Source organism: Chrysemys picta, chromosome 19 (assembly GCF_011386835.1).
Source record: "Chrysemys picta bellii isolate R12L10 chromosome 19, ASM1138683v2, whole genome shotgun sequence".
Lineage (NCBI taxonomy): Eukaryota > Metazoa > Chordata > Testudines > Emydidae > Chrysemys > Chrysemys picta.
In genome coordinates, this window is record NC_088809.1 from 24,376,996 (window position 1) to 24,404,661 (window position 27,666).

A 27,666-nucleotide genomic window follows, 5' to 3' on the forward strand; every position below is an offset into this window, starting at 1 on the left:
TTGGGGAAATCATTTATCATAATGGTGTCCAGGTTTTGCCAGAATGGTGAAATGTCTTGGAAGGAAAGAAGGATGAAAATGAGAAAACAGTTGGTCACCTTAAGTAAATACAGGCATAGCATAAAAGTATTGATTTAATGGCTTTAGAAACAATGATAAACAGGTTAATTGCTGGCTGTGAGCGCACTTTAAAAAATTGGTACTAGGAAAACAGGACCCTATTTCAGAACCATCCTCTTTTTCTCTAGCCAGGGAAGATGAAAATGCTTTCCCAGTGTTTAACAGCAGAATATTTAGTGACTGTCAGCAACAGTGCTCAGGGAGGAAGGGCAAACTGAGGCAGAGAATCCTATAGTAATAAAATCAGCCGAGCACTAATAGCTGTTTCATCCTGTCTGTGGCTTTTGGAATGTCTGGAAAAATATGAACTTCAGCATGATTAAAGAACGCATGTCCCTTTTCCTTGGAGACAAGTTGCAAGGAAATGCAAATAGAGCCAAGGTGACAAGCACCCAGAGGAGGGATGCAACCAGCCTGCTTGGTGGCTTTAAAGCAGGTGAGGAGGCGTTCACCTTCTGCAGCATTGACTGGCATTGAAACACAAAAGTGAGTCTCTAGCCTTCCTGTGCCTGCTAAAATCTTCCAAATGTGAACCGAGTGTAAGTGAAGCAGCAGGAGCTTCTCAAGTCTGGGACCGTGGTTCTGAGAGATGTGACCTTTCCTGCCCCCATTCCCTGCCAACTGCATGGACATGCTTTAAAAGCACCATAATAGAGGCTCAAACTAAACATACCCTCACCCTCCAAAAATGCCACCATGGCTTAACAGCAGAGTAAAAGAAGTGGTTAGAGGCGAAAAGGCATCCTTCAAAAACTGGGAGTCAAATCTTACTGAAAAACAAATAGAAAGGGAGCATAAGTTCTGGCAAGTCAGTGGAAAAGTATGCTAAGGCAGGCCAAGAAAGAATTCAAAGAGCAGCTAGCTAAGGACACAAACACTAACAGCAACATTTCTATTAAGTATACCCACCAAACAGTCAGGGGGGCCACTGGACGATCGAGATACTAAACGAGCACTGAAGGAAGACAAAGCTGTTGTAGAGAAGCAAAATAAATTCTTTGCAGTGGTTTTCACTGTAGAGGATACAGGAGAGATCCCCACACCTGAGCCATTCTTTCTAGGTAAAACACTTGAGGAACTGTCCCAGCTTGAGGTGTCAATAAAAGAGGCTTTGTCACAAGTTGATAAATTAAACAGTAATAAGTCACCAGGACCAGATGGTATCACCAAAGTGTTCTGAAGGAACTCAAATATAAAATTGCAGAACTAACAGTGGTATTTAACCTATTGCTTAAATCAGCCTCTCTATCAGATGACTGGAAGGTAGCTAATGCAACACTGATTTCGTAAAAAGGCTCCAGAGGCAGTCCTGGCAATCACAGGCCAGTAAGCCTAACTTCCATACCAGGCAAATTGGTTGAAAGTACAGTAAAGAAGAGAATTCTCACACCCCTAGATAAACACGATATGTTGGGGAAAAGTTAACATGGCTTTTGTAAAGGGAAATCATGCCTCGCCAATCTATTAGAATTCTTTGAGGTCAACAAATATGGACAAGGATGATCCAGTGCATAGAATGTACTTGGACTTTCAGAAAGCCTTTGACAAGGTTGCTCACCAAAAGCTCTTCAACAAACTAATCAGTCATGGGATAAGAAGGATCAGTAACTGGTTAAACAATAGGAAACAAAGAGTAGGAATAAATGGTTAGTTTTCACAATGGAAAGAAATAAATAGCAGGTGCACCCATGATCTGTACTGGGATATGCTACTCAACATATTCATAAATGATCCAGAAAAGGGAGTGAGGTGGCAAAATGTGCAGACAATACTACATTACTCAAGATAAGTAAGTCCAAAACAAACTGGGTAATTGGGCAACAAAATGGCAGATGAAATTCAGTGTTGATAAATGCCAAGTAATGCACACTGGAAAAAATAATCCCAACTATATGTACAAAATGATGGGGTCTAAATGTGCTGTTACCGCTCAAGAAATAGACCTTGGAGTCACTGTGGATAGTTCTCTGAAAACATCTGCTCAATGTGCAGTGGCAGTCCAAAAAACTAACTAAATTAGGAACCATTAGGAGAGGGATAGATAAAGAGAAAATATAATGCTACTGTGACGTTGCAGTCTCTATGGTTTTATAAAAATATGCTAATGAGTGAATATAATGTCACTGGAATATGCTTCATGCAAAAGGTCTCTTGTAAGGTATCATTACAAAGCTTATAATCTACGGAGTGTGATCATCCGATTTGTATAAATGTACCACTCTTGTATCTGAAACTAGAAATAAGAAATAACTCTGAGGGCCTATTGTAATTATGCAAAATGTGGGCTGTTAATGGTGGTTTGGAATCTTGATGACTCCCATTAACCAGGACAATTGTCTGTAGATGGCTGTGTTTTATCCGTAAGTCTTCATGTATACCTGTGTGCTGGCAAGTGGGCAGTGAAGTCTTGCAGTGACATGTGATCATTGCACCGTCACAGCTACTCTATAAATCCATGGTACGCCCACACCTGGAATACTGTGTGCAGTTTTGGTCACCCTATTTCAAAAAAGATACAATTGGAAAAGGTGCAGCAAAGAGCAACAAAAATGAGTAGGGAGTACGGAACAGCTTCCATAGAAGGAGAGATTAAAAAGACTGGAACTGTTCATTTTAGAAAAGAGATGTCTGAGGGGGTTATAATAGAAGTCTATAAAATCATGAACGTATGGAGAAAGTGAATAGGGAAGTGTTGTTTAACCCTTGACATAATGCAAGGACTAGGGGGTCACCCAATTAAATTAATAGGCAGCAGATTAAAGACATACAAAAGAAAGTATTTCTTCACACAATGCACAGTCAACCTGTGGAACTCTTTGCTATCGGATGTTGTGAAGACCAAAAGCATACCTGGATTCAAAAAAAAATTAGGTAAGTTCCTAGAGGAGGAACGATCAATGGCTATTAACCAAGATGGACATGGACGCAACCCCATGTACTGGGTATCCTTAAACCAACAACTTCCAGAAGCTGGGATTGTTAGAGGGGGTAGGGGACAGGAGTTGCTCCAGGGAAAGAAATGCAGAGCGGAGAAAGGTTAAAGATGATGGTGGTCCTGAGAGTGAGCCTGTTTCCTAATGAGTGATGCTGAATGTGACAGGGTTCTGAACCAACCCTTCCTAATGAGTGGGATTCTGCTGTGGATCGAGCAGTGTAGAGTCCTAAACTTAGACCAGGGGCCATCATGAAACTGGAATTGTTCCTTTCCACAGAATGAGCCTGACCCACTGAAATACAGTAATCAGGGTGCAGACAAAGGTGGAGAGGTTTGTGGGAACCCTAAAATTATTCCTGGTATTGTCCAATGCCCAGCGTTCAAAAGTCCTGCATCAGGCACCCCAAATTCCTGAGACTGGTTGCAATATACTGGGGTTCTGTTCACTGGTCTCCTGGGGGTTGAGCTTTTGGGGGGTCACATTGAGATTTCCTTTGCACCCAGGAACGCTAGAAACTTCCATCTCATTTTCAAATGGAACCTGAGATCCTCACATACTCCCCTGACCTTAGGGTTGGGGTTTTGAGAAACAGCCCAGTGATCGCGAGACTAACGGTATCTGAAGGGAGGGTCAGACGATGCAGACACAAAGCATAAGGAATAAAAGGCACTTCCCCTTCCGCTCGCAAAGCCAAAGGCAAAGCCAGTGCATGAATGTTGAGCCCTTGGCAGAATGTTGTGAAAGGCCCATTTTCAAGGTACAAAGGAATTCTGTGGGCGAGACACCTGCAGACGCTATTATACCTGGGTCCTCAGGTTCAGACACAGTCGCTCCCTTCCCCAGCTCTTCCCTTTTTTTCTGCCACCTTAGTCCTATGCTGTAGCCGTTGGCCTCGCAGGCACTGAACCGAGTGTGACTAGTAAATATCGAGTGTTCCTTGCAGCCCCGATGGCAGGAAAGAGGGACTGTGATGACTCTTTAGGGGTTGCAGCAGAAGTGGGTTAAGACAGCTGGGGATTTAGCTGCCAGGTTAGGGCTTCTAATGCCATAGCACCAAGCGGGGGCTGCGCTGGAGCCTGCACTGCACTGGCTAATGTCCTTGCACCACTTCATGGTCCCTTAGGGGCTGGCGTTTCAGGGAGAAATACTCCGCATGGAGCCCCAGGTTCTCCTAGCTCTGCTTTGGGAGTACAATCAGACCGGCCTGGGAGGCACCAAGGGCTTGATTTCTAGGACGGCTGAGCACCCACAGCTGAACTTGGAACGTTTTACCAAGAGTCCTGGTGGATTGTTCATCGCTGGGGATTTCTCAGCCAAGGCGGGATGCTTTTCTCAAAGCTCTGCTCTAGGAATTATGTTCGGGCAGGTCTCTGGCCTGTGCTCTACGGGAGGTCACAATACAAGGTCACAATGGTCCCTTTTTTCCTTGGAATGTATGAAACTGAACTGGAGCTAAAGGGAACTGCTGGTTCTCGGCATCTCTGGAAATGGCCAGAAACAATCCCTGGGAACAGGTGCTCACAAGCACAGAAAAGTATTTTTTAAAATGGCCCCGAGCTGAGTTCTGATGTCTCTAAAACCCCACAAACTGCCGCTTCCGTCCCTACACTCATCGCTTTTCAAGAACACGGTAAAACCAGCTATAAAAGTAACCACAGGCAACGAGACAGGGAAACCAGAGAGAGTGTGCCCAGAAGCAGCGCAACCGCAGAGAAGGGCAAGGACACCTCTGGTCCGAGGAGTCACTTACTTCCTCGTCCCAGCCATAGGAGTAGCCCAGAAAGCAACAAAGCTAAATTCTCCTTTCATCACTTCACCCCATTACTCCTAGTTCTACCCCCATGTATCATGCCAAGGAACCCTGCTCCCTTCCTGACGTTCTTGCCTTGCAGTGGTGTAGACGAGTGTCTCTCGCTCATCACTAAGGAGAAAAAGGGCTGCTCTAGAGGGGAGAGGGATCAGCTCTTAGCTGGGGCCAAGGATAGAAGTAATGGGCTGAGGTTTTAACAGAGAAATGTGGGTTAAGCACTAACCCAAATGTCATGGGCCTCTTGCAGCCTTGGCACTCTGAAGTCTGGAGCTGACAATGGGCAGAATGTGGCCCTGTAATTACAGAGAACGAGAACAAGGCAGCGAACAGCTCAGTGAGGTTGGGAAATCGCAGCAGCTATTCAAGGCTCAGCCTGGCTGCCATCTAGTGGGGATGACTTGGAGTGAGCTCAGTTAACCCGGCCTCGCTAAGGGGAACGGACACAGGCCCCTTCCATTCCAGGGGGTCTGGGAATTGCTGATAGCGGGAGGAGACGGCTGCTGCCACACTCCATGTTCCCGCCAGAGTTCAGCAGATGAGCTTTCCTAGGGTATGCCCATAAGTGCAGAGTTAACCCGGGTGATCAGCACCCAGGTGTGAGCACTGGGTTAGTCTAACCTGGCTGTGAGCAGCCACACTGCAAAGCCCCTCCCGAGTTACTGCATCCGCACTGTGGGTCGCTAGTGCGTTTGGGGCAAAGCCCATGGTTCTTTGTGCTGCTGTAAGGTGAGCCGCTGCATGACTCTTTCCCAGCGCGTTTGTGGGACATGCCTGTCCTGGGAACCTGGGGGAAGGCAGAGGTGCACCGTCAGCACTCGAGTGATTTAGCTGCATCCTCATGGCCAAGTGGGCAGGCTCCCAGTCCCAGTGAAAGCAGCACCACGCTCGAAGCCACCCTCAGCTGGGGCAGCTAGCCCAGGTGGAAAGCTCAGGTGAGAGGGTTTTGTATGCGGAGGGGAGGGGACAGGAGCCTGGGCTAACTACAGTGAAGATGCCCCTGCTGTTAATATCCCTAATGGGAGACTCCAGCTGTTTACCAAGAAGGATGTGGCTGAGACTCACTTGTCTGACTGTCTGGGGACTCAAAGTCTGGCTACCGGAGGGAATGATCAGAGTGTGAACTGGATCTCAGGGACGGGGCCACGGGGATGTCAGTGCTGTAGGATCTAGATAGCTGGGGGGTGCTGCTGTCTCTCGCTAGGAAGAGCCATTTGATAGAGATGTGGCAGCAGGAGCTCCAGGCTGATGCTACCGTTGTCCTGTCACAAAGAGGAGGCACTTCCGCAGGGGAAGGGGCTGGTGAGAAGCTGAAGGCACTTCTGGCAGTTCAGAGGAAAGCCACAGGTGGAAAGTGTGCAGGCAGCAGGAAGAGAGACCTTGAGCTTTGTGCCAATGTTGAATGTGCAGACGCTGACTGCGGCAGGGCCCCCATGGGACATGCGCTGTCTTATCTGGAGAGGAGAGAGAAGAGCGACAGTTCACCAGTGCAGCTCGGCAGCATAGGCCATACAGTGGCTCTTCCTCCCCAGGAGGGACATTGCATTCGCTAAGGATGCGGGAGTCTCGTTCCTGGGCCGGAGCTCCTTCGGGTGAGCCTGGGGAACTCCCTCAGCTCTTAGGGGTATTATACCCTTGAAGGCAGCCGTAGCAGGGTAGAGCACAAGGCTGGTCCCTGCTGAGTATAAATGCAGCTCCCTGAACGTCCTGTCACTTCCTTCCTCAGCAAAGACGGTCCCTGCAAGAGAGACACTGGCTCTTCCACCAGCGATTCTGCATCCCAGTGGTTCTCATCAGTATCCCTTCCCCTGCCTCCCAGTCTGATCCAGTAAACAGGCCATTGCCTCTGGTCTCCAGGGTCAGGGGTTTGGGGGGAGGGGTGGGGAGAGGTGAATTTGGGGAGCTTGAGAGGGGGGTTTTGTGCACATCTGTCTGCTCTGTATATTGCATGGGGTTTACAATGGGTTTACACGTGTGCCCGGAACTCTGGCTGCCCTCTATTGCAATGAAGAGTCTTTTGCTCTTCTGTGACTCCCTCCAATCGGTCAGAGCCTTGCTGGTGATGCTGTGCCCAGAACAGGCTACAGTGTGCAAAGGGTCAACTCGCCCTTGCTCCGTCATTTGCTGTCTCTGTGTTTAACGCAAATCACTGGCTTACTGCACTACAACGCCTGGCTACCAAAGCCCCAAGCTCCCGCTCAGCAGCGCTGCTTCCCGGCTGGGGGTTTGGTTTGGATGGTTTTTCACCAAAGGGATTTTCAGCGTTTCTCCACCATGAATCTTATTTTGTTATTTCCTGCCCACGTTTCTACACCCTCGGATCGGGCATGTCCCTGTTAAAGGTCCCAACTCCTACCAACTTACTCCCCTCTCTTCCTTCACAACGGCACATATTTGATAAAAGCAAATCTAACACTGTTCTTCCCACAGGATACATTGCTACTGATCATTTCCTTTCTTTCCTGAGCTTCCCACTGGTTTTCCATCCCAAGGAGTGTCACATCCAGCCCAGTGGGAGATCATTTCAGCTAAGAGTGTAATAAACTCCTGCTTTACTAATATCCAGATAGTGTAGCTGCTGCATTCCCATTCGCCACTACCTTTATGGGTCAGTCTCAGAGAAGCTATTGTTTGTCTGAGATGATTTGCCCCTCCACCCCATGCTGCTTCCTGCTCAGAGTTCCATTGCCCTAGAGAGAATTACAGTGTTTTCTATTTATTACATTGCTTCACTAGAGATTGAAATTACACTCCCTGGATGCCGAGTTTCCCTCTCCTCTTGCTTCTTTCCTCTTCCTTCCTGGAGAGGTGTAACTCTTCAGGGCAGAACTGTGCTTGGCTAGTGTCTCGTGGCTTCCCCTGTGTCTCCCTAGAATTAAAAGTCCCTTTCTGTGCTACGTGTCACTCGTTTCTTCAAGCACAAAGCAGCTCTAAGAAGAGAAGATTACCCACAGAAAGTTTTGGCTACTAGAACTCCTCTATCCAGGATTTTCCTTCAAATAGCCAGTGTCTACAGAGAGAAGGTTTTAGTTCAGTTCAGAGGATGGGGAGATCTAACTCGCCTGAACCCTAACATAAGGGGAGAAGCTGCCTTTGAACTGGAATCTAGATCTACCAGACCCTGGGCAATCTGGAATCGATAGTGGAAGGTGAATTTACAAGATACGTCTGGAACGAGAGCCCCGTCGCTTAAAAACACGTGCAGTTACTGGTCATAGTAGAAATGTTTGTTGAGAGACTCCAGGACAGATACTTACTGTGGTGCTGGTTCTAATGGCCTGGGAACAGATAGAACTTTTTTATCATGGTAGTTCTTTCCTTGGTGGGCATCTGACGAGGAAAATTTTGAAAGGAGAGCTGGACCTGAGATGGGAGGAGAGGTCAGATCAGTCACAATTCCAGGGCACCAGCAGCACTTTAAACACAAACCAAACTGCTACTAGAAAGCCCGGACCTTGAATAACATCGGGGAGAATAGGCAGAATCAAGAGCAGACGTTCCCCTGGGAATCTGCATGATGGTAATAACAGCCAGGCTGCACCTCTACCGCCACTAGAGCACATGTGTGCTCGAGCCACCTCTGATACAAACACCGCACATGCTATGCATGTCACAGTACATGCTGCCGTCTGTCATGGCAGGCATGCCCAGGCTGCTCCTGTTGGGCCCAAGAAGAAGGAATGCTGCTGTGGTCCCCAAAACCATTTCTGAATGAATTCTCCAGGGCAGTGGCTCTGAGAGCTGGATGGCAGGTGGAGCTGGAAGGTTCTGTGGCAGCTGGAGAGCGAGAGGAAGGAAAAGGGGCTGGAGGGGGAAGGGCAAGCTCAGGAGGGGGGAGGGAACAGTGTGGAGGAACCAGGGTCCCAGGTGGGAGAAGAAATGGACAAAAACCTTCCCCCATCAGCAGGCTTGGAGAGAAGATGCGGAGAGGGTCAGGGCTTGATGCAGGAATTATTGGGTGAGGTTCCCTGCGTTATGCAGGAGGTCAGACTAGATCATCGCAATGGTCCCTTCTGGCCTTAAACACTGTGATTTGTGCGAGTGAGATTGATGCAGAGAATGTCCCTGCGGTCACTTCCCAGCAGAGCTGCAGGGTCTGCACTTACCAGCCGTGTGGCAGGAGTAAGTAAATATTTCATTTCTGAAATGTACATTACTGGGCCATCTCTGGAACAACAGCTTGAGTGGGGATGGATGGAGGGAAGTTTCACAGCAGGACACCACCCCCGGGGCGGGACCCAGGCCCACAAAGGGATTTAGGCACCTGCAGCCCAATTTTAGGCTCCATTGTGGCCCACAGAACTCCTGCTCAGCAGTAGGCGCATAAACTCACTCGACACCTACACTTCTACTGGAAAAGTCTCCTAGAAGTCTCTGTTCCTGCCGCTGGCCATGTGTCCAAACGCCCATCTCCCACCCAACTCTCAGCACAATCCTCAAGCCAGGTGGAGATAGACGTTCCCCCACCTGTAGGTGTGCTCTGAGCACGCCTAACTCCATACAGAACAGCCAGGGGAAGAGGCAAGAACAGGAAGATGTGTCCTTTAGCCCCCTGGTTAGGGCAGTCACCTAGGATGTGGGAGACCCCAGGTCAATTCCCCCCTGCCTGAGGAGGAGACAGGATTAGGACAGGGTGAGCGCGCTGACCGTCGCGTAACTCACACTCTGTCTCCAGTCCAACTGATTATTTAGCCACAGTGGAACGGCTGCAACAGGAGCGACCAGGGAGCCCCACAACAGACTGTCCCAGAGCCCAGTGGTTAGTGCCTTCTCCAGAGACGGGAGACCCCTTCTCCTATCAAGCAGATGAGGGACTTGAAGCTGGGTCTCTCTCATCCCAGAGAAGCCCTGACCACTGGACTAAGGTTTTGAGGGAGGATACGATTTTGTCACCGATTCCGTGACTAACAAACCTCCATGACTTCTTTGGCTTCAGCTCCAGCCACTGCCATAGCGGCTGGAATCCCCCCCGCCCCACTTAGGTTGTCAGTGTCCCCCCATGGGGCTCGAGCTTCGCTCCCCCGGGGGGTCACACCCCCCCTGTTATTTTTAGTAAAAGTCAGGGACAGGTCACGGGCGTCCGTGAATTTTTGTTCATTGCCCACGACCTGTCTGTGACTTTTACTAAAAATACCCGTGACAGACTCTTAGCCTTAGTTATGAGGGAGGATGCCCCCACCCCTGGCCAATTGGGGTGGAGCTGGGGGGTGCACCACCAATCTTCCTGCAAGAAACAGCTCACACAGAGGGGTTCCTGGCTGTGGTCACAAGGAGAGACAGGCACCTCCCTGCGGCCTGGGCTTAGGTGCCTAAGGCTCTGCGAGGGGTGGGGCTTAGTACACTCCCCTCTCATTGGCATCTTCCATTGGCCAGCTTAGGTGGCTCCCCACCTATCGGGCTGGCTTTTGTGGATCCCATCCTGTGGGGCCTGTCTCTCCCCATGCACTGCACAGGGAGCCTGGGGCCTAGCTCACAGGGTGTGGAATCCACTAGGTGGCAGGTTGCTTCCAATTCGGCACTGCAAGACCTGTCCCTTTGTGGGTCCGGCCAGGCCACTGCCTCTCCTCTCAGATTGCCCTGAAGACGTGCGCTGTGAACTCTGCTAAGATTCCCCCGTCAAACAGACACGGAGCATGTTTGAATATACTGTGCACTGTGGATGCCTGTAGGGGACTGATTTGCATGAGCAGCCAGAGCTCCTCATGGGGCTGGGGACAGTTCCCTGCTGCGGTACGGCTGATCGAAGCAGGGCGGGTTCCCAGTCACCCGGCAGGAAGGACGGAGTCACCTTTCGGAAGATCTCCTCCAAGGGGAAGCGGCAGGCATTGGTTCGAAGCTGCTCTATCAGACGGGCGATGAAGACGGACCCAGTTTTTGGACATCTCCAGGACAAAGTGTCTGTGGAGACAAAAGGCTGTTACACAACATGGAGTAGGGCTGCTTCTGTTCCTCTAGACTACAACAGACGCTGGAGCTGTGGGGGCTGGGGCTGGCAGAGGGATTTCACCCTTCACAGAGCAGCTGGGAGTTCTCAATGAGGCTGAAGTTAAGGGAAGAGAAGAGGAATGACTAGGAGGGCAAAGCTGACCGGTTCTGTCCCAGTCGCTGGGGGTAATTGGTGCCTATATAAGAAAAAGACCCCAAAATCGGGACTGTCCCTATAAAATCGGGACATCTGGTCACCCTACTGCGGGGTGGGGAGAGGAAGAGGCGGGTCAGGCTGCTAAGACGGTTCATTGGCGATCGAGGGCTGCGAGGGATTGCCACAGACACAGTGCTATGCCAGAAGGGGCCTGTACCAGGGTGGCTTGCCCAGGGGCTGGAGAGCCGGAGGCCAAGCCAGCCCTGATGACAAGGATGAGCTACGCCTGGGGGGAATCAAGTGGTCCCACCCAGGGTAAAAGGCAGTCAGAAGCTGCAGACTGAGCCTGCAAGCAGCAGGAGAAAGCTCTCTAGGCAGGGAGAGACGGACAGATGCCCGGGGAGGAGGGGGCTGTGGCCAGCTACAGCTGGAGAGAAGCCGGCCTCGGGCTCTGGTTTGTTTGGAAAGCCTTTGTGTTAGATGCTGGGAGAGGGAGCCCAAACTGCAGTCGGGGGCCAATGTGCACCAGAGGCTCAATAAACAGGATCCTTTGGGTTTGAATGACTCTGTGAACTGTGACTTCGCCAATGGCTGCAGAAGAGACGGGACGGCCACAGAGGCAAGAGGCGGGAGAGCAAGACCCGGCCAGGAGAAGGCGCTTGGGGGGCAGTAGGTGGCCACACAGCTACAGGGCCATTATGATTATCTGGGCCAGTGGTTTCCAAACTTTGTTCCGACAAGGACTCCTTTGGCATTTTACTAAGTGTCCTGGACCCCTTTCCAGGCACCAGCTTAACAAGCAGGTGCTTGGGGCGGCCAAGGGAGAGGGGCGGCACCTGCGGCAATTCGGGGGCGGCAGGTCCCTCACTCCCTCCAGGAGCGAAGGACCTGCCGCTGAACTGCCACCGCCGATCGTGGCTTTTTTTTTTTTTCCAATTGCCGCCACCGATCGCGATCGCGGCTTTCTTTTTTTTTTTTGCTTGGGGCGGCAGAAATGCTGGAGCCGGCCCTGCCCCTTTCCTAGCAGAATGCCCTGCCAGTGCGACCTCCCACACACAGGGTGGTCGCGCTGCACAGAGGATGCCATTTTGGTCTCAAAATGGCCGCCTCCATGCAGCAAAAGTGCCAGAACATTGTTCCGGCATGTTCCGGCCCTGGCTCAAGGGACGGACCCCGCATAACCCACTGTGGACCCCACTTGGGGAACTGCTGATCTCCTGTACAGCACAGGCCAGAGAACAAATGGAAAGGGCAAAAGCAGAACAGATCTGAGTCTCCAGTTATCCCAGAGAGGGACCGTCTCCTGCAGGGCTTTCTGGAAAGCTCGCTAACCAGAGGGCTTCCCATTCCAGGTCTCTGGGTCACAGCTCTCCTGCAGGAAATCCAGGTCTGTGGGCCCTGACTGCACTGCAATACCACACCCTGCTACCCCCACTCTTTGTCAAGCCGGGCTCTGCTCAATCCAGTTTAGTGAGTCCCCTCTGCAGAGCTAGATACGCAGCAGGGGGCCAAGAGGCAGCTCCCGGCTGTAGGTGCAATCAGGAATGAGCCTCTGGACTTCCTGGCTCACGGGCTGGCCTGGGCTGACTCCAGGCAGTTGGGTGAGCGGCTTGTGCTCCAGCATCTAAACTTTGCTTTCAAAAGAGGCCTCCAGCCACTGTTCCCTCTAATTTTTTACATCCATGTACAGAATGAATTTTGTTATGTGAATCAATATGGAGGTGATGTGTGTGGGGGTGGGGCTGAGGGGATCGGATTGTGGGAGGGGCTCAGGGCTGGGAAAGACGGTTGGGGTGTGGTGGGGTGCGGGCTCTGGGGTGGGGCTGGGGGTTTGGTGCAGGCTGCCCCGGCTGTGGCGGGGAAAGAGAGGACTCCCCCCAGCCCTCTCTTGCTGCAGCAGTTCAGGGCCGGGTGAGAGGTGCCTGGGCTGGGGCGGGCTAAGGGAGGGGCTCCTCTCCCTGGCAGCTCCAGTGGGGCTGGGCCGGGCCGGGGGATGGGCGCCTCTCCCTGCCTGCATGGCCCTTGACAGCCTGCTGCATGGCTGTGTGGCCGCGCAGCTTACAGGGAACTTAGCCTCCAGCCCTCCTGGCTGTGCAGAAAGCCTCCCAGTGTGGCAGAGTGAAAGCAGGGCAGACATGTCTGCAAAGAGCTGGAGAGCAGTGCTTGGAGTGCTGTGAGCCACGCTCATTTCCGGGGGCCCTGACTGCGAAGCCCAAGGGGGGGCCATTCAAAGGTCAGCAGCTATTCATTGTGTGAGGAAACCTCCAGCCGCTCCCCCAGCCCCTAGGGAGCCTTGCAGGAGATGGCCAGAGACGTAAAGGTGATGTGCCAGTGGACAGGGAGCCAGGGGAGGGACGTGATCAGATGGATGGAGAAGGAAGGTGGCTCTATCGCTGGATTCTGGATGGGCCAGAGGGAAAGGGAGCGTCCGGGTGGCCAACGGGAGGCCGGTGCAGCAGTCAGGACCTGGACTAGAGATCTGGTGTGGGAATGGAAAGAAAAGACGGGATCTTGGAGACACTGAGGAGGAAGCAGCAGAGTTTGGAAATGGCCGGGATGGGCAGCAAGGGAGAGGGCGGAGTCAGAAATAGCCCCCGCGGTGCAGGCCTGAGTGACAGGGGCCGGGGGCTCTCGACCGTGGTGGAGAAGGTGGAGGGTTTGGGAGGGAAGGGAAGGTATTTGGGTTTGGCCGTGCTCAGGATAAGATGATGACAGGACACTCGACAATGTTCCCTCTAATTTTTCCCATGCATGTGCGGAATGAATTTTGTTATGTTCACCAATATGGAGGTGGTGTGTGGCGGAGTGGGGGAGGGGCCTCAAGACTGGGGCAGAGGGTTGGGTACGGGGGGAGGGGAGGAGGGCTCTGAGGTGGTGCCGGGGATGCAGGCTGCCCTGGGGCTGCGGCAAGGAGAGAGGACTCTCCCCAGCCCTCTGTCCCGCAGCAGCTCCGGGGCTGGGGGAGAGCGTCTCTCCCCACCGTGGCAGGTCTGGGGCTGGGGCCAGGGGAGAGGCGCCTCTCCCCGCTGCAGCCCTGAGCGCCTGTGCGGCCCTTGATAGGCTGCTGTGCAACGTGCAGCTTAGAGGGAACTTAGACCCCCGAAGGGAGATGTCCAAGAGCCAGGCCGAGAGGCGGGATTGGACGGCAGGAGACAGGCGAGGCATGGAGAGAGCTGTGTGAGCCATCAGCATGCAGATGAGAGCTGCGGCCTGTGAGGCTGTCCAGGGTGTGAAGGGAGACGAGCCAAGGGCAGAGCGCCTGGGAACCCCCTGAGAGTGACAGGGGGCAGCCCCACCAAAAGGGGTCGTGTTCAGAGGGGTAGGAGAGGACAGTGTCTCAGTGCCCAGTGAGTGGCTGGGAGGTCAAGGCTGGGGTAGAGGCCCTAAGGACTGGCCAGGAGGAGGCCATTGGAGGCCGTGGTGGGAGCAGATCAGCAGAGCAGATCAGGGTTGGGAGGGTCCCAGGAAGAGCTGGATACATGGGCTCAGCCAATTTAGAGCCAATGCTCTCTGTGCATGTCCCAGCACAGCCCCGGCCCCGGGCCTGCTCCTGGCAGCCAGTTACCTGGCGTTGTAGCGTGGAAACCGATGAAATCGCTCTCCACGTGGATTTGGTGACTTGCATCATCTTCTAACCCTTCAGGGGGCAGCGGAGCGAGGCTGGAGCCGTCTCCAGGGAGCTCTGCAGAGTCACTCACCAACACCTGTCCGCGGTTCTCTGGGAAACATGGGCACCAGTTACGGCCCAGAGCAGGCCATGTTTTCCCTTTCCCACACCCCCGTTCCAGTGGGTGCCACCCGCCCCGTCCCGGAGTGCAGGCTCACCCCCACGGCAGGCCTGAATGATGATCACTTTGGGTTTTCCCAGCAGTGTCTGGCAATTCTTGTTGTTGAAGGTGCTGTAGATGGTGTCAATGGGAAGGATGTCTGTGGACTCGCTTTGGCTCTTTGTCCCGCACAGGCCAGCCCTGACGCCATGAGACATGAGCACGAGGAAGGTGCTATCTGAGGTCCGGTGCTCGTTCCGAGCAGCGAACTGCTTCAGGGTCTCCACCATGGCCTGAAAGCAACGCGGGGACAGTAGTGTCAATGAACAGCAGCCAGAAGAATAACTGCTATTCCTGAGAGCACCGTTGGGGTGGGGTAAGACCTCCAGCGGCAGCAGCCAGTGCCCTCTGGGATGGAGGATTCCCATGGAGAGTGTTCCCATCCCAGAGAGGGCTTGGGGAGGAATCTGACGTCCCCCTACTGGCAGCTCCTAGGAGGAACCAGCCCCAAGACCCCTGCCAAGGGAGGACTGAGCCAGGAATGAACCAAGCAAAGGTCACAGCATCTTCCCTAGGGGCCTGGGGCAGTCACTGGTGGCTTGGGGAGGTCCTGTACCTGGGCATTCAAGTTGCAGTGAATTTCCACCTTGTATCCCAGCCCTTCTAGAAGCCTCTTCATCCCATTCATGTCCACGTCAGCCCCGTCCCTCCTGCTGAGATGCTCAAACTCAACATTACAGATGATGAGGGCCAGGCGGGTTCGCGTCGCCTTGTCCAGGATGGAATAGATCTGTAAGAAAGGAAAACTCACGCTGGGCCGGCCACGACGCAGCCCTCACTTTGGGGGCTTAGTGCACATGGCAGAACGGAGCCACGGCCCATAGGGAGGTTGTTACCCAAATCTCTAGATACCACTCCTCAAATTACCAAGGACCCCCTTCTGCTCCATGCCCCTCAGCATCCCTACAAGGAGACTGTCCCATGGCCCCTGGGCAGTAGGTCTCTGTGGAGGAAGAGGGCCCCCCAAGTGCTCTCTCATGGGGGCTGTTGTTGAGGGGGAAAGGGTCTATGTCATCCTGGTGGATGCAGCCAGACTTAGCTCCAGTCCCCATATGATACTGTTCACACAGCCAGAAACATCTCTGGGGCCACTACAGCCAAACAGCTGGGCACAGCAGGGCCAGAGGCTGAGTGGGGAGAGCTAGGATCCAGCCCGATCCCCACGTCTGCACAGCCAGGTGGTGGAGAATGGGGTGGTCTCTGACTGGAGTTCGTGTCAGCTGGTGAAGCGTTATTGCAGTGCTAGTGTGTGCGGCGGTTTCTAATGGGGTCTGTTAGCGAAAACGAGTCCGCGAGGCTGCGCAGAACCCCAGGAAAGTGCTGCCTCGGGCCAGAGCTCCTGCCTTCAGAGCGTTTTTAAGGGGCCGTTGGAGTATGAGGATGACCTTGGTCTTTGGTGTATAAAGCAAACCCGCCTGTGATTAGTCACGTGGGGCTGGCTGGGCATTGCCCTCCACAGAGGAGCCTGCAGCGCCCTCATGACCGTCACGGAGAAGCTCAGCTTCCTCCTGGGGACTGTTCCCCGACTGCTCGGGTAACCTCTGGAGGGCTCAGAAAGATCTTGCTGCTTCCATGGCTTCCCCCCTCCCTGACACCACACTGCTGATCTGGCACTGGGGGCAGCAATCAAGGGATTGGATCAGCTGCCCCGGGCCATCACACTGCTGTCAGTGCTTCAAAGGCATCTGGCAGGAAGGGGCAACTTGCAGTCTCTGTGCAGCTAAAATCAAACAGTGTCAAACCGCCGAGACCAGCCACTTCTCCTCTGGCTTCACACTGTGCAGACAAAGGTGTAGGGCTTGGGGGGCAATATTGTCAGGATGGTGGTTTCCACCCCTCCTGCGCCCCGGTCCCTGGGGCCCCATCGGGGGTGCAATGGCACTGACGCTGTACACATTCACAGCGATGCTGGAGGTCAAATCTGGCTGTAGCCAGCAGGCTGTGCCTGAGCTCGGGGGTCTCTGCCGCATACACCCCCTGGGAGAAGCCCAAAGGGAGCAGCACAGAGCACCTCCTTCGCTTCCTCCTTCTGGATCCGCTGGACGAATTCCCGGGGGCAGGGCTGGATCCATTCCTGAGATGGCGCTGGCTGGGTTTCTGCAGCAGTCCCTGGGATCATAAACCCTGCGTTAGCTGAGAGGAGGCAGTTAGTAGGTGGGAGCCACACGTGCTGTCCTGAAATCCCCCTTGGGAAAGGCAGAGGGAGAAACGCAGAACAGGGAGCAGCAAGGCGAGGCGGCTACCCCTCCACACTGCGATGGGGTGGGTTGGCGAGGGCACAACCACGGCCAGCTGGGGGGCTGGGATGGGCAGGGCCGTGACTGTCCAATTTCCGGGAGTCTCCCCCGTTCAGCAGAGACGGCCTGAGTTGTCCCTTTCCATCGCCCCTCGACTGCCACTGTGCACCTGCGAGTGCCAGGGTCATGGAACGTGGTGGGTGGACTCAGGGCACCCCTGCCCCATTGTGCCACGGGTACCCTGCTCTGGAGGGAGGGCGGCATCTCCGCACTCTGGGCAGCATGCGGGGCCTGGCCCTCGCCCCAAGGGGAGATCCCAGCGTGAGGAACCCCGTCCCCAGCAGGACGCTCATGGGGTGTGCTCGCACCTCTGCCACTCAGGGCAGGAAGCTGCTCAGTCCTTTGCTGATGCCCAGCAGGGAGGGGTGGGTCAGCCTGGCCTCTCTAGCTGCCCTGTTGGGAATCCGGGGTCCGGGGAATCCCAGTGCAGCCAAAGAGCAGGGCACGTCCGTGGCATTGGCTCTGCCATTGCTGCGGCGAATGGGAAACATGGGCCTGGGCAGCAGCACCCAAGGCTTTGCAGCGGGTTTAATAACCGGTGTGCGCATGTCACACGCCCTGGAAGGGGAGAGAACCCTGCACGGAGTGGGGCTGCCACAGGCCAGTGCCCATGGGAGAACCCCTGCCCAGCCCAGCCGGGTGTCCCGTGCGTGCAGCCCCACAGAGATTGGAGAACTGGCCCTTGTGGCACCTCTCACCTGAGGGGGCTCCGAGCCCCAGCTCTGTGGCCAGGTGGACATCTCTGACGCAGAGGCGCTCGATGAATATTTCGCTGGCTCTGGCACCCTTTTTCCTCACCCCATCAATCAGGCACCTGGCTTGGTCACTCTTCTTACTGTAGCTCTCCCTCACCTCCTCCACTTCCTCCTCGTTCAGCACCCGTCTCTCCAGCAGGTCGTCCAGGAGATTGCTGATCACTGCCTTGCTCACGCGCTCCACAAACCTGATCCGCACGTCGCTTAACTTCCGATCTGTAAGAGCAGCCACGTGAGCCCCTGGGGCCTCCCCTCGGGCCCTGCCAGCCCTCGGGGTATTTGTACCTGGCCATGGCGGTGCCAGGCCCCGTGTGCATGTACCATGCTGCTCAGGCAGCTCCTTCCCATGGGGGTTGCCCTAGTGGAGCTCCCATAGGGACCAGCTGATACAGCCATGGCCCACCCCACAGCCCTCCATGTGCACCCCACATATTCCTTCACACACATCTCCCCACTCACTGCACCAGCCTCCAGCGCCTGCCCAAGCAAGCACACACACTGGGCTGGCTCGCTAACCTGGGACATTTTTATGAGGCTGCCATTTTGTTTTCCAGACTCGCAGCCTTCATTACGGTGAGTTCCTCGCTGTTCCTGGCGTGACAAGACCCTGCAGTGAGCCCGGCCTGCGGCTGCACTGCTCAGCCAGGGGAGACCTGTCCCAGGCACTCAGTGCGCGGTTAGCTCACATCTCCATGGCAATGTCCTTAACTGTTCCACGTGAGAGTCAATGGTCGGGTTAAACCTCACTGACGCTGCTGGTGGTCGTGACAGCCACTTTCAGTCAGGTTAAAGAAGCAATTAAGCTCCCTTGTGGAACCAGAGAACTGACACAACAGGAGCGTCCGCCCATGCCAGCCCATCAGGAAGCCAGCTACGGTGGTGGAGGGATTTCACTGAGTGCGGGGTGGGGCGGGGGACGTGTCTGAGAGATGCGGCAGACACACCAGAGGAGCAGCAAGGAAGCACCAGACACAGCCACGTTCCCGCGGGTCGTGCGACCCTGAGAAAAGCGAAGCGCTCCAGGAGCTGCGAGGCCGGAGCCTGGTGACCCAGAATGCCCGGCTGCCCGCTGAACAGGCAGGAAGTGGCAGAGCTAGACGGGCTAATGAGTAACCTTAGCTCCGCCCCTCACCAGAGTGACACTGTCTGGCTTCTCTTTCGCAATGGGGACATTGCTCCCTTTGCGTTTCAGCCTGCCCGCTGGGGGGAGGGGAATGTCATAGGGAACTTCGGGCTGGGCTACACTGAAAACTCACATCGCGCCGAGCTACATCTCCCAGGCACAGAACAATCCACCCCCCTCAGCGAGAGACGCAGGGCAGGTCTACACTTAAAAGGCTACATCAGCACAGCTGCACCCCGTAGCACTTAAGTGAAGACGCTCCTACACCGGCGGGAGAGCTTCTCCCATTGGCATGATTAATCCACCTCCGCACGAGGCAGTAGCTATGTCCACGAGACAAACTCTCACTGACACAGCGCTGTCTGCCCAGGCTAGGTCGGTGTAACTACAGCACTCAGGGGCGGGGATTTTTCACACCCTCAAGCGATGCAGTTATACCAGTATAAGTCTGTAGTGTAGCTCTGGCTGTAGGCCTGTATCTAGACAACCCATCCCCTGGTGTAGGCAGCGCTATGTCAGTGGAAGAATTCTGCCATTGAGTTAGCTGCCTCCTCTTGGGGAGGTAGATAAACGACAGTGATGGGAGAACCCCCCTCCTCGCTGCAGGGCGTGGCCCCAAGGCTGTGTCTGAAGTGCAGACATCCCCTAAGGCCTGGACTACACTAGGAAATTCGGTCAGTTGAACTACTTTGCTCAGGGGTGTGAAAAATGCACTCCCCTGAGCGACGCAGTTAAAGCGACCTAACCCCTGGTGTACATGGGGCTAGCGCTCTTGGGAGTGGAGTGCATGTGCCGATGGGAGAACCCCCTCCTTGCAGGGTAGGTGGGACTTCACCGAACCGCTACAGCGGCACCCCTACAGCGTTTCAGCCATAGACAAGCCCTGAGTGTGTAAACGTAACGCAGCCACTAGCGCTGAAAGCTCAGCAGTTTTCTCCTAAAGCTCCCAGGTTGTCCATAGTCCAGGGCTCGCCCTTGGGGTCTAGGGGAAGCAGGGAGGGCACCAGACCAGTTCTTGGCTGGGAGCAGTGTTGCCAAGGCCAACGCTGATGGGACTCCCGCCCAGCCCAGCAGGAGAGCCAGCTCCAGCTAGACACCTAAATCCAGATCGAGGCACCCAAGTGCGAATAGCTGGAGGGGCTCAGACTGCAATAGTCCGGCCATGTATTTCGTGGCCTAAATACCCAGGTGCACATGTTGACCTTAACCTTTGTCCTCGTTCCCCCTTCTGTCAATGGGGCTGGTGACCAGCCTGTCGCAGGGAGGGCGGGGTGCAGATGAAGCGCTAACAGTCCCCAGACGCCATGTTCAGGCCTAGCAGCCAGGGAGCTAGTGGCCCCCGACACCCAGCTGCTTTGGACAAGTGCTCTTTGCCAAACCTCTTGGGGCAGGAGGCGCCCGACGCGTGCAGGTTCGGCTCCATCGCAAAGGATCCTTGGCCTGGCCCTCCCGCCATTGATAGGGTTACCATACGTCCTCTTTTTCCCGGACATGTCCGGCTTTTCGGCAGTCAAACCCCCGTCCGGGGGGAATTGCCAAAAAGCCGAACATGTCCGGGAAAATGGCGGCTCTGCTCCTCCCCGACTCTTCGGCTCTGTTTAAGAGCCGGGCTGCCCGAGCGCTACCGGCTTCGGGCAGCCCCGTGCCTCCGGACCCTGCGCCGCCGGAGCCCGGGAGGGGAAGTGCCCGGCTGGGGGCGCAGGGTCCGGAGGCATAGGGGCTGCCCAAAGCCCCAGTGCTACCGGCTTCAGGGTTTGCCGGGCAGCCTCCAGACCCTGCGCCCCCGGCTGGGTGCTTCCCCTCCCGGGCTCCAGCTGCGCTGTGGAAGCGCCGGCCAGGGCGCAGGGTCTGGGGGCTGCCCGGCAAACCCTGAAGCCAGTAGCACTGGGGCAGCCCTTTCCCCCTGGCTGGGAGTGGAAGGGAGGAGGGGGCGGAGTTAGGGTGGGGAAGGGGCGGAGTTGGGGCAGGGCTAGGGGTGGGGAAATGGGCGGGGCCAGAGCCCGTGGAGGGTCCTCTTTTTTTATTTATGAGATATGGTAACCCTAGCCATTGACTGGCCGGGTGAGGGAGCAGGGGAATGGGGCAGCTCTGTGTGGGATGCTGTGGCGCTGGTCTGTCGGGCTGCCGGCCACTCTCCCTGGCCCAGGAGGGATTCAATGCCTTGGGGCCTCCCTCCGGGCATGGTTTATTCCATCAAACAAAACCCTCCCAAAGTAACACAAAACAGGCTGCAGGAGCCCTGCCTGCCCCCTCCAGGGCCAGTCCCAACCCCCCGCCCCTCCCCCTTCTGCAGCTGAGCTCCCTCCTTCCCCCACAGAAACCCCCTGCCCGTCCCGGCTGGGGCTGAGAACTGAACAGGGCTGGCTGGCCCCAAGCCCTTAAAGGGGCAAAACGTCCCGTGACACGTCCCTTGTGGGGGAGCGAGGAATGAGAGAGCGCTGGCCCCCTCTGAGGGGAAGGTGGCAAGGAAGGCGGGATACTATGGAACAGTCCTAATCGGGGCAGGGAGCAGACTGGGTGGAGGGTGGGAGGGGGGCTGGCTCCATCCAGGGGGAGTGGGCAGGGATTGGGGGTGGGAGGGGGACTGACCCCATCCAGGGGGAGTGGGCAGGGATTGGGGGTGGGAGGGGGACTGACCCCATCCAGGGGGAGCGGGCCAGGATTGGGGGGAGGGGGGCTGGCCCCATCCAGAGGGAGCGGGCAGGGATGGGGGGGCTGGCCTCGTCCAGGGGGAGTTGGCAGGGATTGGGGGTGAGGGGGGGCTGGCCCCATCCAGAGGGAGTGGGCAGGGACTGGGCGGGCTGGCCCCATCCAGGGGGAGTTGGCAGGGATTAGGGGATGGGGGGGCTGGCCCCATCCAGGGGGAGCAGGCTGGGATTGGGGGTGAGAGGGGGGCTGGCCCCATCCAGAGGGAGCGGGCAGGGATGGGGGGGCTGGCCTCGTCCAGGGGGAGTTGGCAGGGATTGGGGGTGAGAGGGGGGCTGGCCCCATCCAGAGGGAGCGGGCAGGGATTGGGGGGGCTGGCCCCTTCCAGGGGGAGTGGGCAGGGATTAGGAGATGGGGGGGCTGGCCCCATCCAGGGGGAGTTGGCAGGGATTAGGGGGGTGGGAGGAGGGCTGGCCCCATCCAGGGGGCGAAGGAGGGAGGGGAAGAACACAGCACCAGCCCCACCCCAGAGGAGCAGGCAGGAGCATTAACTCAAGCCCAGAGGCCTGACCTCGTGTCTGGCAGGAGCAGAGGTTGCTCACGCCTGCAGCTGCCAGGCCCAGGCAGGGTGTGCACCAGGGCCCGAGGAGGGGGACAGAACAGAGCCCAGGCTCCCTCCTGCCCCTGCACTCACCAGCCATCGCCCCAGCCCGAGGCGCCGCTCAGCCTGCACCGTTCACCAGGAACTCTGAGTAAGGGAAAGTGAAAGTGAAGCCTGGTCCCCTCCTCTTCCTGCCGTTCCCAAAGGCAGCGCTGGTGCGAGGGGAGCGGGCCCCGCACACGGGCAGGGCGGGGATGGCCGGGAGTCAGGGCTCCAGACAGAGCCCAGCGCCTTCAGCCAGAGGTGGCTGGTTGAGGGGGCATTGCTCCTCCAAGGCGCAGGGCTCTCCCCAGCCCTGCCCCCAAGTGACAGTGCACCCTGGGGGAGCCCCCTCGGCCTGGCTCCCTGCCCATGGCTCAGAGGGACAAGGGGGGCCACGGGGCATGCCTCTCTCGGGAGCAAAGCTGCTTTTAAAGAGACAGGAGAGGGAAGGGTCCCAGGCTCATCCCTCCCCCACACCTAGCCCCCATGTACCCTCTGGCTCCCACCTCCTCTTCCCAGCTGTCTGCTTTCATGGGGTGCAGCCCTCGCCCTAGGGAGGCTGGAGAACAGCATGGCAGCTGAGGCCGTGCACCCAGGGGGGACTTCTGAGCCAGGCCCGATCAGCATCCAGGCCCAGGGCAGGGAGCTGGGCTGTGTGGAGTGTGCAGCAAAGGCACAATTCTCCGTGATAATCACCCCTTCCTTTCACAGCAATGAGCACCGGGAACAGAGGGCCCAGGGAAGAAATGACACCTGCCAACCCCTGTGATTTCACTGCAAGTCTCATGATATTTGGTGTTACTTCTGGAGTCCCCTCAACGCATCAACGTCCTGGCTGCCCGCTGCAACAAACTGCGTTTCTAGCCCTGCTGGGGGCAGAAAAAAGCTGGCCGCTGGGACCCTGGAGCCCCCAGGCGGCCAGTGAATGGAACTCAAGCTGGGGCCAGTCTGAGGGGCTTGGGGTCTGACTCCCAGCTGGGGACAGCAACAGGGAAATGAACATTGCTGCAGATGCAAGACCCTGGCTCTGCCCAGGCACCAGGAAACCAGCGTCATTACTAGGCGGCTACTGCCACCTGCTGGTTGGCCGGGGGAGGTCAGGCTTGGAGAGTTGCCAAAGAAGAAAACAAAGCGTGGGGCTCCTTTAGGGGGAGTCTTGCCACACGGCCGGTGGCAGGTTTCCTGTCATTCTCATAGCCTCACTGATTGGGCCCTGGTTACTCGTCTGCTTTGCCATCTCCTTCCTGCCCCAGGCTGGAGCACAGCACACTCTTGCCTGAGCAGTCTCTGCTTCCCACCACCTATAAGGTCCTCCCTAACTCCCTCTTGGGGCACTGAAAGGAAGGAGGTCCTATAGCCATGGAAAACCCGTCCCCCCTTCAGTCACTGTAGGCCCTGCCTCCACTGAGGGACTTTGCTGGCACAGCTGCAGTGCCACCGCCATGCTGCTCTAGTCCCCATAGCGTAGACATGCCCTTATCTCACCCTTTCAGGCAGGTTTTACAGACTTCAAATCATTCCTATGGCTCTTCTATGACCTTTTCTGAAGTGTGGACACCACAGCTGGTCTCACCAATGCCCCATACAAGGCTAATACCACCTCGCTGCTCCAATTCAAGCTTCCCCTTGTACCTCCAAGAATCACACTAGCCCTCTTAGCCACAGTATCACACTGGGAGCACAGTTCCTTAAGGGCCACTTCTTCTTTCCTGCTGCTCGGAGACCCCCTTGCAATCCCCTTCCCACTTAGCTCAGGGGGTTGCATGAAGCCCCTGTGAGTGGATGGCCTGACACTGCTACTCCCCGGAAATTAAAGCTCTTTCACTCCCATAAGCATGGGGCAATAACTAGCAGCAGAGAGGGAAAAGGCAACTGGACCTCCAGGAGACGGGCATTCACTGACACCAAGGGCTGCTTCTATCTTCTCCTGCTGAGGGAGAAACCTTCCCCTCCTACTGTGCCTGTCTACAGCCTGGGGCTGAGAACGGAGACTGGAGCGGTTTGGATTGGGACAGACAGGGACCCCCAGGGAGCTGGGCATGCCCTAGGGGAGTCTGGCCGGAAAGGAAAGTCAGGCTGTGCTTCTGCCCTGGAGGATGCACACTGGACTGTTAACATTGATCTTCAATAACCCCTGGAGCTCCAGGGAAGTGCCAGAAGATGGGAAGAAAGCTAATGTTGGGCTAATATTCAAAAAGGGTAAACAGAATGACCCGGGTAATTATAGACCCATCAGCCTGACATCAATCCCAGGCAAGAAAATGGAATGGCTGCTGTGGGACTTGACTAATAAAGAATTAAAGGAGGGTAATGTAATCAATGCTAATCAACAGGGGCTTATGGAAAACTGGGTATCTAGTTTGATGAAATTACAAATTTGGTTGATCAAGGTGACAAGTGTTGATGCAATAGACGTCTATAAGGCGTTTGACGTGGTACCACCTGACATTTTGATTAATAAACTAGAACAATATAAAATTGACGTGGCACACATTAAATGGATTAAAAGCTGGCTAACCGATGGGTTTAAAATGTAACTACATGAAGAATCATCATTAAGCAAGTGTTTCTAGTGGGGTCCTGTAGGAATCGGTTCTTGGCCCTATGCAATTTAACATTTTTGTCAGTGATCTGGAAGAAAACATAAAAACCTCATGATAAACGTTACAGATGACACAAAGACTGGGGAGTGGTAAATAACTAGAGCCCTGCACGGATACAAAATTTGTATCTGCATCTGATCTTCAATCTGCAAAAATGATTCGCGGATGCAGATATCTGGATATAGAGCAGATATCTGCAGATTTACCCAGAGTTCTATAAATAACGAAGAGGACAAGTCACTGACACAGAGCGATCTGGATTGCTTAGTAAATCATGCAACATAGAACAAAGAATTCAATAGAATTTGGGATCCTTTGTGGATCTGGGCCGAATAACCTAGCAGACAAAGGTATAAGATCCAATGGCTGGAGGCTGAAGGTAGAGAAATTCAGACTGGAGATAAGCTGCACATTTCTAACAGTGAGGGTAATTAACCATTGGAACAATTTACCAAAGGAATTTAAAAATCAATATTGGATGTTTTTCTAAAAGATCTGCACTATTCAACCAGGAATTATTTCAGGGAAGTTCTCTGGCCAGCAGTATGCAGGTCAGACAATGTTAAAATAGTCCCTTCTGGTTTAGAATCTATAATCTATCCTAAGGAGGCATTTGCTGCTCCTGCGGTGAGCAAGTTCTACTCCAGCAACTTGGAACCAAAGAATCAATAGTTCTGGAGCCTGGAAAATAGCAAGGTCAGTGCACCCCTCATTCCAGGCTGTGCTCACCCCAGTCGAAGACTGCATCCAGGAGCTCAAAGAATAAGGACACAGGAATTGCCAGACTGGTCCATTTAGCCCGTATTCTGTGTTGGACAGTGGCCATCATCAGATGCTTCCAGGAACCCCTGAGTAGCATCTCTGGGATAATCTGTCCCTGTAAATATCTTATCCTAATCCCTAATGATCAGTTAAACCTTGAAGCAGGAGGGTTTAATCTCCCTTCCAAAACTCTTCTTTTAACATTAATTGTTGAGTCTGGAAGTTCTTGTTATCCAGATAAATGCCCAGTCTCTATCTGAGTCTTGATAAACTCAGGGCCTTAATGATGTCCAGTGGCAGTGAGTTCCACAGTTGTATGTGTTGGATGAAACAGTACTGCATTTCCTTTGATCTGATCCGAGTTTCCTGACTTTTAATTTCACTGATGTCCCCTGGTTCTTACGTTGTGAGGCAAGGAGACTCTCTGGACTCTCATTCTGCTAAGGCTGAGAGGAGACCATGCTGCCCAATTCACTGCTGCCCCACTCCCCTTGCCTTGCCTCTGGGAGAAGGCCTGTAGGTTTAGATGCCGCCGTGCTGATTTGGCTTTATTTTAAATACTGTACAGAGTCCCAGGAAGTTATACAGGAAGGCAGTGCAAGAGTAGGCAGCGCTCTGGTTCCAGCCTCTGGTGGAGGATGGGAACCTCCAGCAAGGTTGGGGTTGCACGCTGGAATCTGGACAGATTGGACTCTGATCCCCCACCCTAGAGCTCAGAGTCCCTGAGAAACGGCCCAGTGAAGGGTCTGTGTGTGCTTGGAGGCAGCTGGGGAAGGGGGCTGGGAATGGGAACAACCTTAAGATCCCAAAGAAAGGATTCAAGTAAGAGGGAAGAACAGGGCCAGGGAGCCCATGGGCCACTGCCCCAACACGTTGGGGATGCACATGGAAGGGCATGATGGCCTGGGGGGAGCCTCAACTCCAGATCTGCCCTGGCCCGCTGGAACGAGCACTGAGGCCAAATCATCTCCAGCTGCATGGGGTGGAGAGAGATCCTGGCCCTGGCAGTGCAGCCCTGCCTCACTCTCTGCTCTAGCCTGCCACACAGATGCATGAGTCAGGTGCTGAGCCTTCCGTCCCAGAGGCCCTGCTTGTGGACAGGGGCCACACCTCAGCAGTGATCTGTCCCCAAGAGAATCCCCATGTCCTTCATGGGGTGATCCAGGAGTAGGCAGTCCCAGGAATCGCGCTCTCTCAGCCTGCACAGGAAGGAGCTCTATGGCAGCAGCAGGAAGTTGCAGATGGCCGTGATGAAGTCTTGGGACTTATCTGCATGGACCCAGTGGCCAGCACCTGGGATATACTGGATCTCTGCCTCGGGAAAGAGCCGCTCGATCTCTGGGTAGTCCTCGGAGCTTCGGGGGGAAAGAACGTACAGGACAGCTGGGGCATGGGGCTCACGCTGGGATCCCCCCGCCCAAACACGGTCAGCCCAGGGCTCACGCTGGGATCCCCCCGCCCAAACACGGTCAGCCTAGGGCTCACGCTGGGATCCCCCCTGCAACACGGTCAGCCCAGGGCTCACTCTGGGGGGATCCCCCCATACACACATCCCTCCGCTCAGGGAGCCCAGGGCTCACTCCACCCCTCAGTACATGTGGCAGCAGAGTGAGAGGGAACAAGCTGTGGGTCTCAGAGCCACAAGAGTCCCAGGACTCACCTGACATAGGGCGAGTCAGATCCTGCTAGGAAGAGCGTGGGTCCTGGGTAAGGGGCATGGAACACAGGGAAGCCCACGATATTGGCCATATGGTGGGAAATGGCCTCCAGGTTCACCCGCCACATGTAACGGCCCTCGGCCTCCACCAGGTTGGTGAGCAGGAACTGCCTTACTGCCGACACCTGCAGCAAGGGTAAAGCATGTCCATTTGTCACAGTGCACACACACATGCCAGCCAGGGATGCCCAAGGACACTCCATCACACACCTGCAGCAGCAGACCTGGCAAGCCAGGTGTCATGTGTCTGCTCCAGCACAGCAGCACCCCCCACCACCACCACCACGACAGATGCGCTGGCCACAGTGCCAAGCCCCAGTGTGGGCCCTGCTGAGGGTCAGACAGGCA

General features: G+C 55.2%; 2 protein-coding genes and 1 long non-coding RNA gene across 6 annotated transcripts in view; 1 reads left to right on the forward strand and 2 right to left on the reverse strand.

Annotated features, from left to right (window-relative positions):
* On the reverse strand, window positions 1-22,517 carry LOC101951713 (caspase-1-like). The gene is made up of 9 exons (XM_008174794.4): window positions 22,288-22,517; window positions 17,768-18,040; window positions 16,784-16,881; window positions 15,329-15,502; window positions 14,771-15,005; window positions 14,511-14,663; window positions 10,652-10,761; window positions 8,121-8,226; window positions 1-6,317 (listed from the first exon to the last, which is right to left on the reverse strand). Exons 1-8 carry the CDS (start codon window positions 22,292-22,294, stop codon window positions 8,134-8,136), a joined length of 1,143 nt encoding a protein of 380 aa, XP_008173016.2. The 5' UTR covers window positions 22,295-22,517; the 3' UTR covers window positions 1-6,317; window positions 8,121-8,133.
* LOC122172765 (uncharacterized) lies at window positions 22,128-24,749 on the forward strand. Its single transcript, XR_006173317.2, has 2 exons — window positions 22,128-22,345; window positions 22,948-24,749. It is a non-coding gene; the product is annotated as an uncharacterized LOC122172765 (long non-coding RNA).
* The window catches only part of ABHD11 (abhydrolase domain containing 11), a 5,841-nt gene continuing 2,889 nt past the window's right edge, over window positions 24,715-27,666 (reverse strand). For all 4 annotated transcript variants that reach the window (XM_065573266.1, XM_065573269.1, XM_065573267.1 and 1 more), the window contains 2 exons: window positions 27,262-27,443; window positions 24,715-26,956 (listed from right to left, as the gene is read on the reverse strand). In XM_065573266.1, the coding sequence (XP_065429338.1) occupies window positions 26,818-26,956; window positions 27,262-27,443 (321 nt within the window). In that variant the 3' untranslated portion in view covers window positions 24,715-26,817. The remainder of the gene's footprint in view (window positions 26,957-27,261; window positions 27,444-27,666) is intronic.